Below are 17,357 nucleotides of genomic sequence, written 5' to 3' on the forward strand. Positions count from 1 at the left end.
GCTCCTTTTGCTTCCTGGGGTCCCGCTGGCCTGTGGCTAAAGGGTTTCTTCCAGCATCCCACCTGGGTGGGGTCCCCACGTGCTGAGAGAGGCTGCGGGATGGAGTCCGAAGTGGCCTGAACCCCTAGAAAACGGGACCATGGTAGAGGAGGTGCTGCGATTCCCCTGCTGCTCTTGGTCCCTCTCACCACCCTGCCCTGGGTTTCATGCTCATCTTTTGCTGGTCAAAATTTCACCCAACGTTTTCTGTGAGAGGAAGCCGCCTGCTTGCTAATGGACTCCAAAATTATTGTGTCCTGCAGCACCTCCCTTAAACCCGTGAGATCCCAGGGAAGGAGCCGGGCATCCTTCTGACCCTGCACCCCAATGGTGTGGAGCTGTTCAGCACAAATCCATCCTGGATAACCTCGTGCCTCCTCACCCACGTGCCGGGGAATTGCAGTGAGCACTGCGGGGCATCAGGGGTTTGGAGGGAGACCTTGGCACCCAGCTGTGAGCATCTAGTCGAAGGCAGGTTTTAGGGTTCCTCCATACACACAAGGCAGATTAAAAGCATCATTTGAGGTTGAGAAGCAGGGTTTCACCCCGATAGTTTCCCTTGCCAGTATCCGGCTCCTTTCGAGGTTCCCCCTGGAGCTGCCTGATGTCGGATTCAACTTGGGATCCCACATCCCATCATTGCAGGGAAGAGGACAGGGATACAGGGAGCATCTCCTGCTTTGCTCCTGCGTTGTGGCTCCCTGTGGCCACATTGCCCCTCTGCTTCCCCATCCTGGTGCTGGTTTGGCCATGGAAAGTCTCCCTGGGGCTGGATGGGATAAAAGCTGAGAGGGAGGAAAAGCTTTGGATGGAGACGGAGAGAGCAGCGCCGGACTCCGTCCCTCGGCTAACTCCGTCCTCTTGCTCCCGAGCACGCAGACAGACGGACCTTGCTGGAGCTGTACCCTTAGTCTACTGAATAGATAAATAAATAATAAAAGACAAGAAATAGCAGCAAAGCCAGGCGCAGTGCTCCCCGGGGGACGCTGAGCAGTCGGTGCTGGCCGGGGGCCGGTCACACACCCGTAGGGACCCCCGCATGTGGGGAGCACGGCCAGAGCCCTGGCGAGCCCCGGGACGGTCTGGGGGCCCCGGACAGCTCAGCCTCCCACCCCCCCGCCCGCTTTAATTACGTTTTCAATCCCAATCTGCTGCTATTTGATCCAGCGGGGAGGGAGGGAAGAGGGGGGGTATTTTTAGCCGCGCTTAAAGCCGCCTCGCTGGATAAGGGAGATTGTGCAGGTGGCGGCGGCCGGGCGGAGTTGGACGGGATTTCCCCCCACCCCCCTTCCTCACTGGGCCTCCTCCTCCTCCTCCTCCTCCTCGTCCCGGAGCGTTCGCCGGCGGAGCGGGCGGCCGCGCTCCCCCCTCCCGCCGCTTTTGTTTCCGCTTATTCTCTTGTGCAACAGGGGGGCGGGCGGGGGGGCCGGCGCTGCCCTGCCCTCCCCCGGCGGGCTCCGCTCCGCTCCGCGGCGCGGGCTGCTCCGCGTGGCCCCGCGCGCGGGGGCGAAACCGGAGCCCGCGAAGTCGCCGCGGCGGCTCCCGACTCCCGGCGGAGCCGCGGCGCCGGCCGGCTTCGCTCTTCATCGCCGCTCCTCCTCCTCGTCCTGCCCGCGGCGAGCCCTGGGCCGGCGCGGGGCTCTCATGGCAGCGTCGAGATGTTCGTGTCCAGAGTGGTGGATTTCCAGCAGACCCGCTACGCCAGGTAAAGCCCCTCGCGCGTCCTGTCCCTCTGGGTTGCTCCGAATTCAGCGCCCCGGGATGGTCCCCAGCCCGCCCTACCTCGGGCACTGAGGCCAAGGAGCCCTCACGAAGCTGCTGAGATGCTCAGAGCCCAGGGCAGGTGCAGGCTGCTCCCTTCGCCCTCGTGTGCTTGTACAGTCTGTCTTGTGGGATAAAGCAACCTGCCTTTCTGCATCCGTAAGGGATTCAGCCCGGCTGCATCCCTGGGAGCTCTCACTCCTTGTAGAGAGCACAAGGCAAGAGTTACCAGGGAATGAGGGTGCTGTTATTTGGGTGCTGTTTGTGTATACTGACCGCCAAAGCCTCCATTCAAATGAAGGTATTTGACAGGAGTAGTTCTAGGAAGTGGGTGTTGGGTTTAAGGACAGGTCCTGGACTTGTCCTCCAGTCCATGCTGGGGGGAACTTCAACAGGGGCCCAGGTCCTGACAGGGGTCAGCAAATGGAAACCCTCTCCCTAGGGGAGAAACATTTCCCTGTCAGTCCCAGCACTGAACCTGAAGTTCACCTGCAGGGAGATGTGAGACTTTTCAACCCATGTGCTCTGCACAGAGACAGGACCCTGGTGGCCCTCAGGACCATCCATAGGCAGAGGCTTGCAGAGGACAGACCCAGCTGCCAACATCTGCAGAGCCACCAGTCCATGAGCACCATGTGGTGCTTCCCAAGTAGACTGGGACAGTTTCCACCTCAGGAGCGGGACACATCCTAGTGGCTCAGGCTGCACTATCTGCTTACAAGGAAACCTGAGCAAGGCTCAGGCCAGGTCAAGGAGCCCATTCGGCCTCTCAGGGCTCAGGTGCCCGTGGTGTTGGTGAGCTGGTGGGTAACCCAGGGCCAGAAGCCGCCCTGCATACCTTGGTGATGGGTGAATCTGAAAGCAGAGCCCTTGGAACAGGATATAGCTGAGGGATGCTGCAGGGGATGGACGTGGGCGATGACTGATTAAGAGAGAGCTTCTAGCAGAGCTTTGCACCCAGGCTGGGTTTTGCTGACAGATCTAGGGATTGTGGCAATGAGCGAGCCTGGCGCTTTGCAGGATCCCTGCAGCGTTTGCCCAGATGGGTTCAGCCTCCCTCATGTCCCCGTCGGTGACAGCGGTGGGGAGGTTTTTGTCCCTGTAGGGAGACTCAGCTGGCTGCTGCTCTGCCAGGTGGAACTTGGATCTCCCCTTTGGTTGCTGTCAGACTCAAAGCAGTCCCTGTATCTGGGGTTAGAAGCAAAGACACAGGTCTGGAGAGGACCGGCAATGGTAGCAGTGCTTCTTCTCTTGCCCTGCGCAGGAGCATCCTTGGGACGTATTTACCTAGTCTAGCTTAAGAGCAACATTGCTGGTGACCTCTTTCTTGTGCTCCTCAACACATCTGCTCCCTTGCTTCCAGGTATCCCACATGGAAAATCCTTGCTTGCACCTGAGGCTACCTGAAAGCAGGGTGCTCCTGCACAAGAACCAGTGTGATGCTGTAACACTCTCCAGATTACCTGTACCTGTCAGAGACACAAGTTAATGAGCATCACGTACAACTGCTGTGTAACACAGGATTGTGGAAACACAGAAAACTCCAAACATTTTTCGCCAGCTGTTGTGCACAGGACAGGGCTGGAGAGAGATGAGAGCAGAATGAAGCTTTGGTGCCCCAAAGCAGGAGGAAAACTGTACGTTCCCTTTTCAGCAGCAGCATGAAGGCGATTTGGGAGGTGGGCGGCGGAGCAGAAGTTGCCTCCCGTGTCAATGCTCCCCTAGCAAAGCCCCTCCACGAGCCACATCTTACAATTTCTCCCCAAACCAGCAGAGCTTTGCCTTGTAGGGCATGCCAAGGCACAGGACCACAGCGCGCTTTCCACCTTTCCCCAGATGAGATCAGTTGATGTGATGAGAATCAGACCACTGAGTGCATCCTTGGATGACTTCAAGAAGCTTTTGGAAGGTTGCAGATAAAACAGGAGAAAGAAATTTGCTTTTTTTTCCTAAAATGGGAATTTATGCTCTTTTTTTTCTCCCCTTTACAGCATCTTCCCTGCTGTGGGATGGGGAAAAGGAGACCGAGGAGAATAGCTGGGTGAAGTGAGAAGTGAAGGATAGACAAACAGCCACAGGGACACCTGGCATGGAGGGGGCAGAGGTGCCACCACGAGGTCCCTGACCAGCCGATGCCCCGTCAGCACGTGACACTAACCCAAGCTTCTCCATTGCCTGAGAGATCCTCTTAGCTTATTGCTCAAAAATAGCCCTCAGCTAATCCTCCTTCTCCCCAGGGCTTTCCTCTCTGCAGAGAGCTCCCGTGCCCGAGATGAGCAGGGGGACATCGTGCCCACCCTCGCCCAGGCACATGTTGCCATAGGCTCTTCAGGCAGCTACAGAAATAGCCGGGCTTTGCAGGACATCTTTGTCCTTGCCACATCTTTCTGGAGGAGGAGGATGCTTGTAGACCTCCTCAGTTGTGTAAAATAAGAGAAAATAGCGGATAGTTTTTTTTCTTGCAGTAGGGGGAAAAACCTCCATTTTTAATGTCATTCTCTCTGACTTCAAGTAAGGGCCGAGAAAGGAGGAGTTTGGCCATCAATAGGAACACCAAAAGGAATAAACAAAATGCAGCAGCATGATGAAAGACCTGTTGGGCAAAAGCTGCAACGAAGGCGCCAAGCTTTGAACGAAGAGATAAAAGGCAGTTATCAACGCGGAAGGGTTTTGTGGGCTGCCAGGAGAAAACTCAGGGTTGAAGGGGCACAAGGATGTCCCCAGATGCCTCCCAGCTTGGCTTTGTGGTTTGGAGATGGGGCATCACAGCTGGGGTGGACAGGAAGGAACTGGAGGGGACATGTCACCATGGCAAGTGGGAAATATTGATGCACTGTGATGCATTGGAAGGGTTCAGGATGGTGGGAGCAAGCAGTGGTGGACCTGATGTCCCCTTCTTTGGGACCTCTGCTCCTCTTCCAGCTGCTACTCGGTAGGCAAAGGGAATTAAAGAGCTCCTTCTGTTTCATCTGGCCACCTCCATTAGTTCCTCCTCATTAGCCCTTTGCCCCTGCCCTCACCGCCTGCCTTTCTCCCTGTCAAAGCGGTGCTCGTTTCCACACTCCCACATTAACAGAGCGGTGCCAATTGCACATCTCCGTCACGGGAGCTCGCCAGCTAAGTTACACCAGGCTGGAAACCAATATCCCTTTCCACGTCACTGCTGCCTCCAGCACCGCTTCGGCTCCCTTGTTACTCTGGATTCAGGAGGTCTCCAGTGCCTCCTTCCCACATCCCTGGCTTCCAGCTGCTGCTCATCCCAAATCCCGCTGTTGGCGCATGAAGGGTTTCCTGGACTTTAGTCATCAAAGCTGTAATTGAGGGAAAACACGATTAGACAGGGAGCTGGTGTCTCTGGCCAGCCTCACCAGCGCCGGCAGTGGAGAGGGGTCTGCCAGGAGCCGTGGGCTGTGCAGGGCACTGAATCATCACAATTAACTGATACACATTCAAGATACCATTTATACGAGTAAAGGGCTCTAAATCTCACTGCATTTGCCTGTCTTGCCCTGTGCAGAATAGCAAGGAAAAGATGAGCAGCAGGGGAAGCTGTCACAAATTTCTTAGTCAGGATGGGGGTTGGAGAGCCAAGACCTTCATAGGTGCATGGAGCCAGTTGTGGTCCTCCTGCCTTGAGGAATTGGCTTGTCCTTGCTAGCCCAATGCCTGCACCACCTCCTCACCAACGTGAGCTGATGGAGATCCAAACATCATGTTTCCTCCAAGGCAGATCTTCTGATTCTGGGGAAGGACAGTGGGAAGACCTCCCAGCACACCTAGTTATGGAGCAAGCAGAGGCTCTGTCCCCTCCTGCTCAGAGATGCTGAGGGAGGAAAGCAGAACCAGCCTGTCCAAGAGCCCGCAGGGACAGCAGGAACAGATGGGAGAGAAAGCACTGGAATACCCAAATCCCAAACAAGAAAAACAATGCAGCAGCAGGCTGACAGCCCCATCCAAGCTCCTACTCTCTAGTTACCGGATCGGGAAGATTCGCTCCCTGGTTGCTCTGCAAAGAAAGCATGATCAGCCCTCGCCAGCTCCCACATGCTCCGAGATGCTTTCCAAGAGCTCTCCTTCCCCCACAGCCTGAGTAGGATGAAACAGCAAGAAGGGAAATGCTCTAAGAACCGAGATTGTGGCTCAGAATCACTGGAAAGGCAGTTCTTTGTGGACCCTCTTCAGGGGGGTCCAGCTGCCACATCCCTCTTTGGCAATGAGGACCCTTCATGTCCCTGCAGGCAGCAGAGCCCAGTGCTGCCCTGGCCCAGCCTCGGGGAAAGCTCTAACAGATAAGAGGCCACACAAGGCCCCTAAAAACTTATAATAAAAGTCTAAGAGATGATTTATCTCACTGACTGATTGGATATTGCCTAATCTGTGGTGCCAATTTGTCTCAAATGTCCTTTCAACGCAACATGGGTAGGTCTCATCTCAGGCAGTTTAGATGCCCAGCGTGCAGCCGTCCTCCCAGCCAGTCATTTGGCAAAAAACAAGCACTCAGAACAGGACTTGAGCAGCCTGCTAGAGAGGAGATGTTCCTTAAGCTGCCCATATACCCTCGTTGGGAGACCCAGAGGGGACCAGATATGGGAATTCAAATGGAGGCCACCCATGGAAGTGCACAGCAGTGGCTACAGCAAGCCCTGAGCCTCGTGCTGAGGGCTGCCTCCTCCTTGGCAGGGAAACATATGCACAATGGTCTTTTCCCTCTCACCACTGGTGTTGGATATCAGCCTGATGTGATTTTCTGGCACGGCTCGCCATGGTGCTCTGTGAGGCAGCAGATAGCGCAATTCCTGGGAAACGCAAACCAGTGGGCAGCGCATGCAAGAAGCAGGGCACTGCCCGAGCCCATCTGCAAGGGCCTGGCACAACCGCAGCTCGGGGTCGCCTGTCCCCCTGTCAATGCTTTCCACACCCTCAGCCGGGTGACAAAGTCAGCAAACCACCCTGCTCCTAGGGAAAAGGGGGAAGAGCACGACCTGGCTGCAGGAGCAAGGAGGAGCTGGTTGAGAATCTAGAGAGCTACGAAAAGGAGATGGATTTGATGGATGGATTTGTTCCATTTGGATCAGAGCAGCTAAAATTGCAGAGGAGGCAGGGCTACACATACACACGCTTCAGGTCTCCCTTTGGCATTGACCAGGCATAAGCAGAGCTCGGACCTCAGCATTTTCACCCAATTCACCTAGTCCAGAGGGTCTCCGTGTGACACGGCGCAGGCTCTCGTGACACAAAGGAAATCCTGGGAGCGCTATGTTTATTCCTGGTGCGTGCCTCGAGAGGCAGCTGGCTGAGCAATCCTCAGCTTCTGCAAAGTTTAGACCAAAGCTGGCATCCCGGCTCAAGTTTACAGCACATGTTTGTTCCTGCTCGTGGAAGGATTGTACTCAGAGAGACATCAGCACGGCACAAGTAAATAGTAACCTGCACGCTTGGCTTCCTCCCCTGCTGCAGCCAACACTGGCTGCTACCATAGCATTACAGATAGCCCCACTGTTGGCTGTGAATAATACTGATTAAAATAATTTCATCTGCTTTCCTGGGCTGCGAAACAGCTGATTCCCTCTGCATTTGTTGTCCGTAGGCATTTGCAGAATAACTGAGAAACTGTCTGTATTTCAGTCGCTTGCAAAGATCCTAAACGAGACTTTGCTTCCCAGGGGATGCTGTGGGGAAAGTCCAGCCTCCAGAAATGGAGCAATCTGCTCATGTGGGTTAGCAGCAGTGGTAGAAGTCAGGTCTAAATAAGGGCTCTAATCCTGGAAGCACCTAATCCCTAGAGCACACTGCTGGCTAGAGGGAACAAGGGGTCTCCCTGGAGGAATTTGAGCCAGACTCTGGTCCCTGCTATGGGCAGGACTTTAAAAGAGCCACCTAGGGCCATGGGCGGCTGCAGGGAAAGGTTTAGGGAGGTCTGTTCAACTTCTATACCACAGACCTTGATGGAGAGCACACAGACAGCTAGCTCTCACCCCTAGCAAGCAGCTGAGCTCCCTTTCCTGTCTTCTTGGGGCTGTCACATCAGTTTTAAGGCAGGTTTAAGCTCAGAATTTGACTCTCTAACTTCTGTTCTTGTAACAAATGCAGACAAGGCATCAAGAAGCATGAAAAGCAGCTTTTCAAACAAGCAAATAATGAATAGAGAATCTTTGGCTTTGGAAACGTTTCTCCTAGCATTTGTGGAACACCTGGGACATCAGAGTCATTTTGTGACTAATCAGCTGCTCTTGAAGGTCTCACGAGTACCAAATGAAACAAGAAGTCCCAGTTCAGAAAATAATTTGGGAAACACTCACCAATCCCATCTGTTGTGAATAAACAATCCGATTTGCTGTTGTTGCAGGGTCACGGGTTGCCTTGGAAGAGTTAGAGATACCATCTACATAAACAGCAGAAACCCTGCTGGGGAGCCAAATAAGCATCCCTACAAATGGGTGGGAATGGAGACTGACATAATCATGCTGCAAAGGACCTGCCACATTTCCTTCCCACCAGCTAAACCCCACCAGGGATACATGGGCTTTCTGCAGGCACAGGGGTATATGTGCCTGCAGGCCTGAATTGGAGACTTCCAAGGTTGTCTCTCTTAGGGTGAGAGATAATATGAGTCTGGTGCGCCTTTGGGACAGCCGTGTTGATTTATAAGGTGGGAGAAACCCATTTCCTTGCATCCATGTGAGATGAGCAGCAGCACACACCATGACTCCTCTTTGGTCATCTCACTCTGACCAAACATGTCACCTTAGTCCCGAATTTGCCAGAATCCCCTTTCACACGACCCCGCTCACTCGCAACCTGCTCTGGGGCAGCAGCTCTGCTGCCTAGAGGAGCCTATTTCAACTTTAGGCAGAGTCTGGAAAGAGCTCAATATCCCTAGGACTGAGAAGTCTGCTCCCTCCAACCCCAGGACTAAGGCATTTCCATAAAATATATAAATATATATATATAGCCATACATATGCAACATATCCCTGACACTGACAAGGACGAGTCAGGACAGGGGTCTCCTCCAGCTGGGCACAGCACAGACAACTGAACACAGAGGAGCATCCCTAGGAAGACAAGTGATGCTGCTCAGCATTTCCCAGCCTGTGTGTGTGCAGACTGTGTAAGGAGGTGGTTTGCAACCAGCCCAGCACATCTGCACATGCCAGAGTTCTGGAAACGAGCAAAGCAAGGATGGGGCTGTCAAGCTGCAGCCCATTTGGACTTGCTTTGTCAAAGAGGAACATCAGGGGCTTCTGTGCTGGTTACGTAGAGATCTGGGGATCCTCTAGTTTACCCTCAAGGAAGGGCTGAGAAAGGCTGCTCCAGAGGAAGAGACTTTCAGTTTCCCGCCTCCCTTTTCCCTATCCAAGTTGTCAGCTCTTTGCATAGTGCTGAAAGCAGTAGAAAAGATGACTGGGCTGTCCTGCTTCCTCAGCCTTATTGCAACATGGGCTGGAATGAAGGCAAAAGAGTAACGGAGCTGCCTCGCTCTGGCTGCCTGCGAGCCACAGCGAACTCACTTACAAGCCTGCGGCACACACAGCTCATCTTTCCCAACCTGGAGCACCATATGTTTGTGTAGGAACACACAGACATCAAGAAGTGGGCATGGAAATAGATGCTTCAGCTCTCTCTTAATAGGATGCCACGCATCCATGCACGTGCTGGTGTGGGTGGCCTTCCAGATGGCAATGCTGGGCAGGGGCAGCTCAAGCCTTCCCTTTTGTGCTTTCCAAGCGTTCCTGGGGTGGTGGGCAGGAAGGAAAAGCAGGATTGCTGGAGCGCTCCAGGTCTGGAGAAGGTGACACTGTGCTACTGGAGAGTGTGGGGGCTCTGCAAACAGGTTTGCTGGGGGAAAACTGCCAGGCCTTTCTCTTGTCATCAGGTTGCGTATGTTAAGTCCTAAGCTCAAGAAGGCCACGAGCACATCCTTGCTCACCATCTCACTCTGCCTGGATAACGTGCCCCATGCAAGGGCTGCCTTGGTGCACTGCTCCCCACCGAGGACACCCAGCTCCCCAGGGCTGAGCTGGCTGCAAGGCACAGGAGAGCTCGAGAGCATGAATCCTATTAGCAGGGACCAGGACTGGAGCATTATCAGATTACAAGTCAAAAGCAAAGCACATGCCAAGCTCCCATGTACAGGAGCATCCACAGCTACTCAGCTACCAGGTGCAAAATCAAGGCTCAGGTTTTGCTGCGTGGGTGGCATCACCAGGGCTTAGAAGGGCAAAGCCAGTCCCTGCACTAGACTGCAGCACATAGGGGCTCTACAAGGGCAGCACAGAGGCAGGAAAGCTGCCGTGGTGCAGAGATGCTTCCAGCTCCATGAAGACATGCATTGCTTTTCAGGGAGGGTGCAGTGGGAGCAACAAGTACATGGGTCTAGGAGCCATCCTGCCCACAGGGACACAGCCTCTGGTCACCCTTACCTCAGAGCTTTGCAACACAGACATGCTCAATACTTACATTAATGCACAGTGACCAGGAGGCCAGAAAGGCCACAGCAAGACTTACCACCACGGCAGGACAGCCCCATCAAAGGCTTGTGCTTTCTGCACAGCTCCTCTCTATCAAGGGTCACCACTCCTTCCATAGCCATACTACTGTTTTAAAAGTAGTCGTCACACACACAGTTGTAAGGAGACAAATACACCTTCCAGCTCTGCAGCCAAGTCCCAAAGCATTGCAGAGCAGTCAGCAGGAAATCCAAGACAGGACCTGCCTGGAGACATCCTCCTCACCCAGTGCTCCCAGTGCAGGCACAAACCTCAACCCCTGCCCCTAAAGACATTAGGTGAGATCTCCCTTGAACCTGGCCCTTTTCTACCCCATTCACAGCTGACACCTTTGAGGATTAGCTGGTCTAGGGGGATTTGCATCACCTGGGAATGATTCCTGACATGTCATCTCCTCCTAGGCTGCCTTCAGCTGCAGTCCCAACTATATTCCCATATTAAAAAAAATACCCTTCTCAGGCAAACTCTGTGTGGGAACTGGATGCTCATTTACTAGTTTGCAGTTCCTTTCCATGTGGTTCCTTCCAGCCTTTGGCTCCCCAGGATTTTCACATCTATCTATCCTATGCACATGGGCGCGCACGGTCCTGGTGTGCAGGTCCCCAGATGCCAGGGAGAGCGCGGGTGCTCTGACGCTTGCACAGGGGTTGTCGCAAGGAAAATTTTACTTCTATTACTTCCATCCCCTTTTCACCTTCTCTTGCCACTCCTGTCAAAGCGAGAACCAGGAGGCAGTTTGCAGATCTGTGTGATTTTGAGGTCAGAACTTTGTTCTTGGATAAAAGTCCTAAGAAGAAAGAAAGAAAAGAAAGAAAAGAAAGAAAAGAAAGAAAAGAAAGAAAAGAAAGAAAAGAAAGAAAAGAAAGAAAAGAAAGAAAAGAAGGAAAGGAAAGAAAAGAAAGAAAGGAAAGAAAAGAAAGAAAGGAAAGAAAGGAAAGAAAGGGAAGAAAGGGAAGAAAGGGAAGAAAGGAAAAGAAAGACTCCCAAAACAATCCCATGGAAAAGCAGAGTGGGAGAAAGAGAAGGAGAAAGGAAGGAGCCTGGGAAGCCTGTGCGGCGCTTTCCCGGGCTCCGGGGACAAGGGACTCTTTGTTTCCCGGCCAGAGCCGGGGACGGGCCCTCTGCGCTCTCCCTCCCTGGGAAAGGGGCCAGGGCCGAGCAGGCAGCAGCAGGGCCACGAGAGCCCCGGGCTGCAGTTAATAGCCCTGTCTGTGTTTGGGGACTTCGCGTGCTTTTCATTAGCGAGCAGGGGCACGTTAAAAGTGCATCCCCCTGCCTGGCATGAGGGATGCTGCCTGGTACCTGTCCCTTGGAGACTGAATGAGCAGACTCGTGTTGTCCTAATGCAGGAGGTTTGAAACCCATAAGCAACGTTCCCATGCTAATTTACAACTTATTTGATAAAATGCATCACAGCATCCAGGCCATTTGCAGCAGCACAGGCCACGGAGCCTCCGTGCTGCCCCGCCGGCAGCGGTGCTAACTCGGGATGCTCCTGGGGCTTGTAAATCCAAAGGGATTCCCGGCTGCAGATTCAAAGAGAAAAGCAGCCCAAAGGAGAGGAGGATTCAGTTCCCTTGATGCTTATTAGAAAGTGAGGCAGGAAAAGGAGAAAAGTCTCTCGCACGTGTCAAAAAGAGATACTCTGGCAACTGAAATAATGGGGTTTTTTTAATGCTGTTTCACCCTCCTGGAAAAGCAGGCTTTTGCATCGTGCCTGCCCTGCATGGTCCTGGCAGGCAGGCAGCACTGGGGACAGTGACATCCCAAAGCCACAGCTGAGCATCTCTATCGGGACACCACCAGGAAGGGGCCTGCTGGCCCTTGGATGGGTTTGGGAGGTTGGATGCACCCGGGAAGCGGCAGGAGGGAGCTGCACCCTCCGCTCTGCCCCTTCCCGCAGCCTGGCACCCAGGAGGGAAAAAGCAGCTGCCCGATCCCTGCCCGTGTTCCCACACGGAAAAACCCTCGCGGGTGGCCGGGTGCCCCTCGGCCTCGCAAGGCTGTGGGAACTGGCTTCCCTTAGCCTTATTATTACTACTGCTAATAGCAATAACAATTGTTAGGGCCAGAATGGCAGAGGAGACAGAGCAAGGCTTTGTTAAATTAAATAAATTAAAGGCAAAGTCCTCCTGCCCGTTTCCGCAGCAACCGCGACGTCACACGGGGCGAATGGGCTGCACGGGGCCTTTTCTTTTTTTCTTTTTTTCTTTTTTTTTTCTTTTTTTTTTTTTTTTCCCTGCTGATTATTATTAAAAGGGAAAAGAAAGCGAAGAGGAGCTGGGGCCGGTCGCCTGGCAACGCTGAGAGAGCAATGTCCTCCGGAGGGAGGGATATTGTTCCCAGGAATGCGCCCGTCCCAGCCCCTGAGCGGCCTCCAGGTCCCAGATGCCCCCGGCCCTCGGGCTGAGTGATGTCGCACTGCAGCCGCCTGGTCCCTTGTTTTGGAGGGTAGAGGGATCCCGGGGCCCTGGAGGAGCCCCCCGGCCTCGTGGGGGTCCTGGGGATGCTGTGTGGTACCTGGCACGAGGGATGCTGTGTGGTACCTAGCACATGGGATGCTGTGTAATACTCAACACGAGGGATGCTGTGCGGTACCTGGCACGAGGGGCGCTGCAAAAGGAAGCAAATGTCAGCAGCCTTTGGGGAGTGCAACCCCCAAATCTAAGTCCAGGCAGGCTCAAAGATAAGCAACCAGCTTAAAACCGTGCTGTATTTCCCAGGATGAGCACCCTTCTGGAGCTGTGGCAGGTTTGCAGCCCGTCCTGCTCGCGTTTTGCCAGCGATATCCCCTTCCTTGGCGGAGCAGAGAGAGCGGGACCCTCCTGCTCCCGCTCTTGCTGAGCGGGTTTGCAGCGGAGGCGCTAGCCTAGCTGGGGACAGTGTCTCCTCCAGGCCGTCACTGCCGCCTGCTGGGGATGGCCTCGCGTGTTCGTCATTCCCTTAGCCCCTTTCTGGTGCCTGGGCTGTGAAACGGAGCCACAGCGAGGTTTGAACCACCCATGGGAGCCCTCTTGCACCCTGTGTGCATCGGGGCTGCTGAGAGCACGGGAGCTGCCGCGCGGGAGCTGCTGGTGTCACCACCCGCTACTGCTGGCCCCACAGCAAGTCTGACCCATCCCGGTGTCCTTGCTCCTGCTGCCGGGCTGCTCCACCTCCTCGGCCCAACGGATTGAGACTTTTCTCTCCAGGGCACCAGATCCTGGGGCAGAAAGTGCTCCTGACCTTGACTAAATGGAACATGCCACAGCTTTTGCGTGCATCCTGCCTGCCCTGGTTGCATCTGCTGCTCCCGCTGCGCCAGGCAGTTCCGGCTCCTTCCCTCACTCCCATAACGGTGCCAGCAGCGCCCGTGCAGTGTCCATGCGGGAGCCTTTCCCCCCAAAACCCTCTTTCTCTCGAGGCAGGTTCATGAACCACCGCGTCCCGTCCAACCGGCGCTACCAGCCCACGGAGTACGAGCACGCGGCCAACTGCGCCACCCACGCCGTGAGTGCCGGTCCCGCTGCGGGGCACGGGGACCGCGCTGGGGCTCGGGGGCGTGGAGCAGGGTGGGAGGGCTCGGGGATGTGGGACAGGGCATGAGGGACAGTGCGGTGCTCCCGGGGACGCACTCCGGACCTGTCCTGGATGCCGAGCTCCTTCCCGGTGCTCTCAACCAGGGGAATCGCTCGGTCGCGCTCTGTCCTCAGCCTTTCCCAGGGTGGCTTCAGCATGAAGCCACTTCACTTCACTTCAGCATGAAGTGAAATTGAGAGAAATGAGAGCGGATTGTGCCGTTGGGTTGGTGCACGTGAGTGACAGGAGAGCTTCTGCCTTCCAGTTCTGGATCCTGCCCAGCATCCTCGGCAGCTCCATCCTCTATGTCCTCTCTGACAACCACTGGGAAACCATCTCGGCCTGGATCTATGGCTTCGGCTTGTCCAGCCTCTTCATCGTCTCCACCATCTTTCACACCATCTCCTGGAAGAAGAGGCACCTCAGGTAGCCTGGCCCTGGCTGATAAAAATGAAAAAAAGTCAGTGAAATATTGCAGACCAAAAGCTTGAGGACCTGGAACCCTGGTGCTGGTGCCACAGGGTAATGCAGCAGAATCCTTTCCCTGCCAAAGACAGGACTCAAAGTCCTCAAGCCCGTTAGCAGCAGCAAGGAGCCCATGGAGCTGACACGAGCTGTGTCTCACACCAGCCCTAGACCAGAGCACCCCAAATTGAGCAATCTGGCCATGGAGAGCAGCACGGGAAGGGGGTTTGGTGCCCTCGGCATCAGCTGCAGCGACCCCACGGCCAGAGCGAGCCCCGTGTCCCCCACCCCATGTCACCAGGGCTGGGTAAGCCGTCCCCGCAGCTCGCTGATGCACGTCCGTGTGTCCATCCCGCAGGACGGTGGAGCACTGCTTGCACATGTTTGACAGGATGGTCATCTACTTCTTCATAGCAGCCTCCTACGCTCCCTGGTGAGTGCGTGGGGCCGGGGCCGGGGCCGCGCTGCAGCCGTGGGTGCTTCCCCAGCGCCTTGGGCTTCTGCTTTGCGCTGGGCTGAGGGCAGCGTCCCCGCTCTGCGCCGCTGCTTCCCACCTCACCCCACACCCGGGTTCTGCAGGCTGAACCTGCGCGAGCTGGGGCCCTGGGCGTCCCACATGCGCTGGATCATCTGGATCATGGCCTCGGGCGGCACCGTCTACGTCTTCTTCTTCCACGAGCGGTGAGTGCCTTCCCGTGGTCACCTTGCATTGTCCTGGGCAGCTCTTCTGGCTCCTCCTAGTGTCCTAATGTAGCAAGAAAGATAGGTAGGTAGATAGGTCTGGGGTCTCCTGGCGCTGTCCTGAAGAGCAGGCACTGTAGGGCTTCCATGCACCTTGGCCTTGCACATGTGCATCCTACTCTTTGGACTGAGAACAGTGAGACCACAGCTTGGTGGCTGGAGTGGGGGGGAAGACGACACTGCTGCTGTGAGGTGGTTCTTCCACGGGGTGGCACCAAATAGAAAGAAAAAGTCCCCAAATGTCTTCCCCAAGTTTTCCAAAGCACCTCAGAGAAGGACGTGGGGGCGATGGGGTTTGGTTCTTGCCTGTGGGATGTGCTCCAAGGTGCTGGTTCTCTCCATCGCAGGTACAAGCTGGTGGAGCTGGTGTGCTACGTTATCATGGGATTCTTCCCTGCCTTGGTCATTCTGTCCATGGTAAGTCACGTCCAGCCTGGGAAGCACCTGGGCTCACTGCTTTGGTCCATAACACCTGAGGAGCAAGTCTCTGTGGGGCTGATGTGTCCCTGGCTGCTTGCAGGCTGGTGTGGTTCAGCCCAGAGGCAGCTGCACGATGGGTGAAGCGATGCCCAACAGCCTGGCCCAGCTTGCGGTGTGCTTTGGGTGCCCATCAGACATCCATGCACCAGGTTTCTCTGGTGGACCTACTGCCTGGATGCCCTTGTGTTGAAAGGGCCCCAGCAAAGCCATGCTGCTGAACCACACACTGCCTTGTTGGAGGAGAGGGTGCAGGAGATGGGAGGTCAAGGAGTCTGCTCACGTCTCTCTGCTGTTGCTGCTCTTTGGTCTTGCCCATGCTCCAGGGACAGGGCAGGAGCGACGGAGCAGGTTGTGCGGCTCCCGCTGACACCTCCGTGCTTGCTCTCAGCCCAACAGAGACGGCCTCCTGGAGCTGGTGGCTGGCGGGCTCTTCTACTGCCTGGGCATGGTCTTCTTCAAAAGCGACGGCCGCATCCCCTTTGCCCACGCCATCTGGCACCTCTTCGTGGCCATCGGAGCGGGCATCCATTACTACGCCATTTGGAGGTACCTCTACCAACCTGATGCACTGGAGGCCAAAACGTCCCGATAGAGGCCTTAAAGACCATGTCTGTGCCAGCCGGCATGTCGGGGACTGACGGGGAGCAAGGGCTTGGACCATGGACTTGCCACGGAGCCCCGCATCACCTGCTCTGTCCACAAGGAGACACCTCTAATGCCCTTCCTGCTCAGAGAGAAGAGCCTGAGGGTTGATTTTAAACAGATTTTTTTTAAAAAAAACCTTGAGAACTGTCTATTTTTGTAGGCAAAGTTTTTGTAACGTGATGACCAACCAGGGGGCTGCAGGACCACTTGCCAGGGCCTCAGGGATCTTCATCCCCAAAGCTTTCTCCATCTAGCTGTCCCCAAGTATCCCATGAGAGCTGGTGGTTCTGCATTCCTCTGACGAGGGCCATCCTGGGTTTGGCTACCGGGGCCCTCAGCTTGGACCACACAAGGTGAGAACCTCGGCCCATAGCCTCAGAGCTGCAGGACAAGGTGGGGGGGGTGACAAGGGATTTGGGATCCAACGCTGTGGTGGCCGTCCCAGAGATACCTCTATCCAGGCAGGAGTGGACGTGGCCGGCGTGCAAGCTGGGCTGGACCTGATCTCCAGCATGCTGGCAGGTTCTGCTGCTCTTACTGGAGCCGCAGATGGAAACCAGGCTTGGCCTTGGCTGGGCCATGGCGGTGTCTGGGGCTGGTTCGCAGCCAGCAGAGCAAGTAGAGCCAGGTCTGGGGAAGGGCAGCACATGGGGCTGGAAAGACCAGGCAGGGAGAAGCCAAGGGTGTCTCCTGGTTGGGATGTGAGAGATCTGGTTCGGGGCTCTCCTGGCACTTCATTTCCCAGCTCCTGTTTGCACGTCTCACCAGACACTGTCTGGAAACCCTGTGTTTTCCTCCCATGATTTCCAGCACTTGCCCAGGTTTTGCTCCTAAAAGCTCATATATCAGTTCAGATTTATGAGTTCCTTCGAGTCGAAGGTCCGGAGTCAACAACGCCTTACACGTGACTGAAACCGGACCCCCTTCCAGGTCTCCCCTGAGACCCAGGGCACTGCAGACCCTTTGTGCAAGGCAGCGTTCAGTGCCCAACGTGACACGTCCCTCCTGCCCCGGCGCTCCGAGCTCGGCCAACGCGCTCTCCACGAAGCAGCAGCCCATGAGCAAGGTCCCCGTTCACAGCATCTGCCACGCGCCTCTGCCGACGGGCAGGAGAGGGCATCCAGCTGGCTGGATTCACTCCATCCCGATTTTTTTTTTT

At 55.4% G+C, this 17,357-nt stretch overlaps 1 protein-coding gene across 1 annotated transcript in view; it reads left to right on the plus strand.

Moving 5' to 3' along the window:
* The first annotated feature begins 1,631 nt into the window (after positions 1 to 1,631).
* Positions 1,632 to 17,357, plus strand: part of MMD2 (monocyte to macrophage differentiation associated 2) — a 17,540-nt gene continuing 1,814 nt past the window's right edge. The window contains exons 1-7 of the mRNA XM_026054227.1: positions 1,632 to 1,744; positions 13,717 to 13,798; positions 14,133 to 14,293; positions 14,691 to 14,765; positions 14,912 to 15,013; positions 15,421 to 15,490; positions 15,942 to 16,551. Of these exons, the coding sequence (XP_025910012.1) occupies positions 1,698 to 1,744; positions 13,717 to 13,798; positions 14,133 to 14,293; positions 14,691 to 14,765; positions 14,912 to 15,013; positions 15,421 to 15,490; positions 15,942 to 16,145 (741 nt within the window). The 5' untranslated portion in view covers positions 1,632 to 1,697 and the 3' untranslated portion in view covers positions 16,146 to 16,551. The remainder of the gene's footprint in view (positions 1,745 to 13,716; positions 13,799 to 14,132; positions 14,294 to 14,690; positions 14,766 to 14,911; positions 15,014 to 15,420; positions 15,491 to 15,941; positions 16,552 to 17,357) is intronic.

The sequence above is a fragment of the Nothoprocta perdicaria genome, unplaced genomic scaffold (genome assembly GCF_003342845.1).
Source record: "Nothoprocta perdicaria isolate Ctin4 unplaced genomic scaffold, notPer1 scaffold_12, whole genome shotgun sequence".
Taxonomy (NCBI): Eukaryota; Metazoa; Chordata; class Aves; order Tinamiformes; family Tinamidae; genus Nothoprocta; species Nothoprocta perdicaria.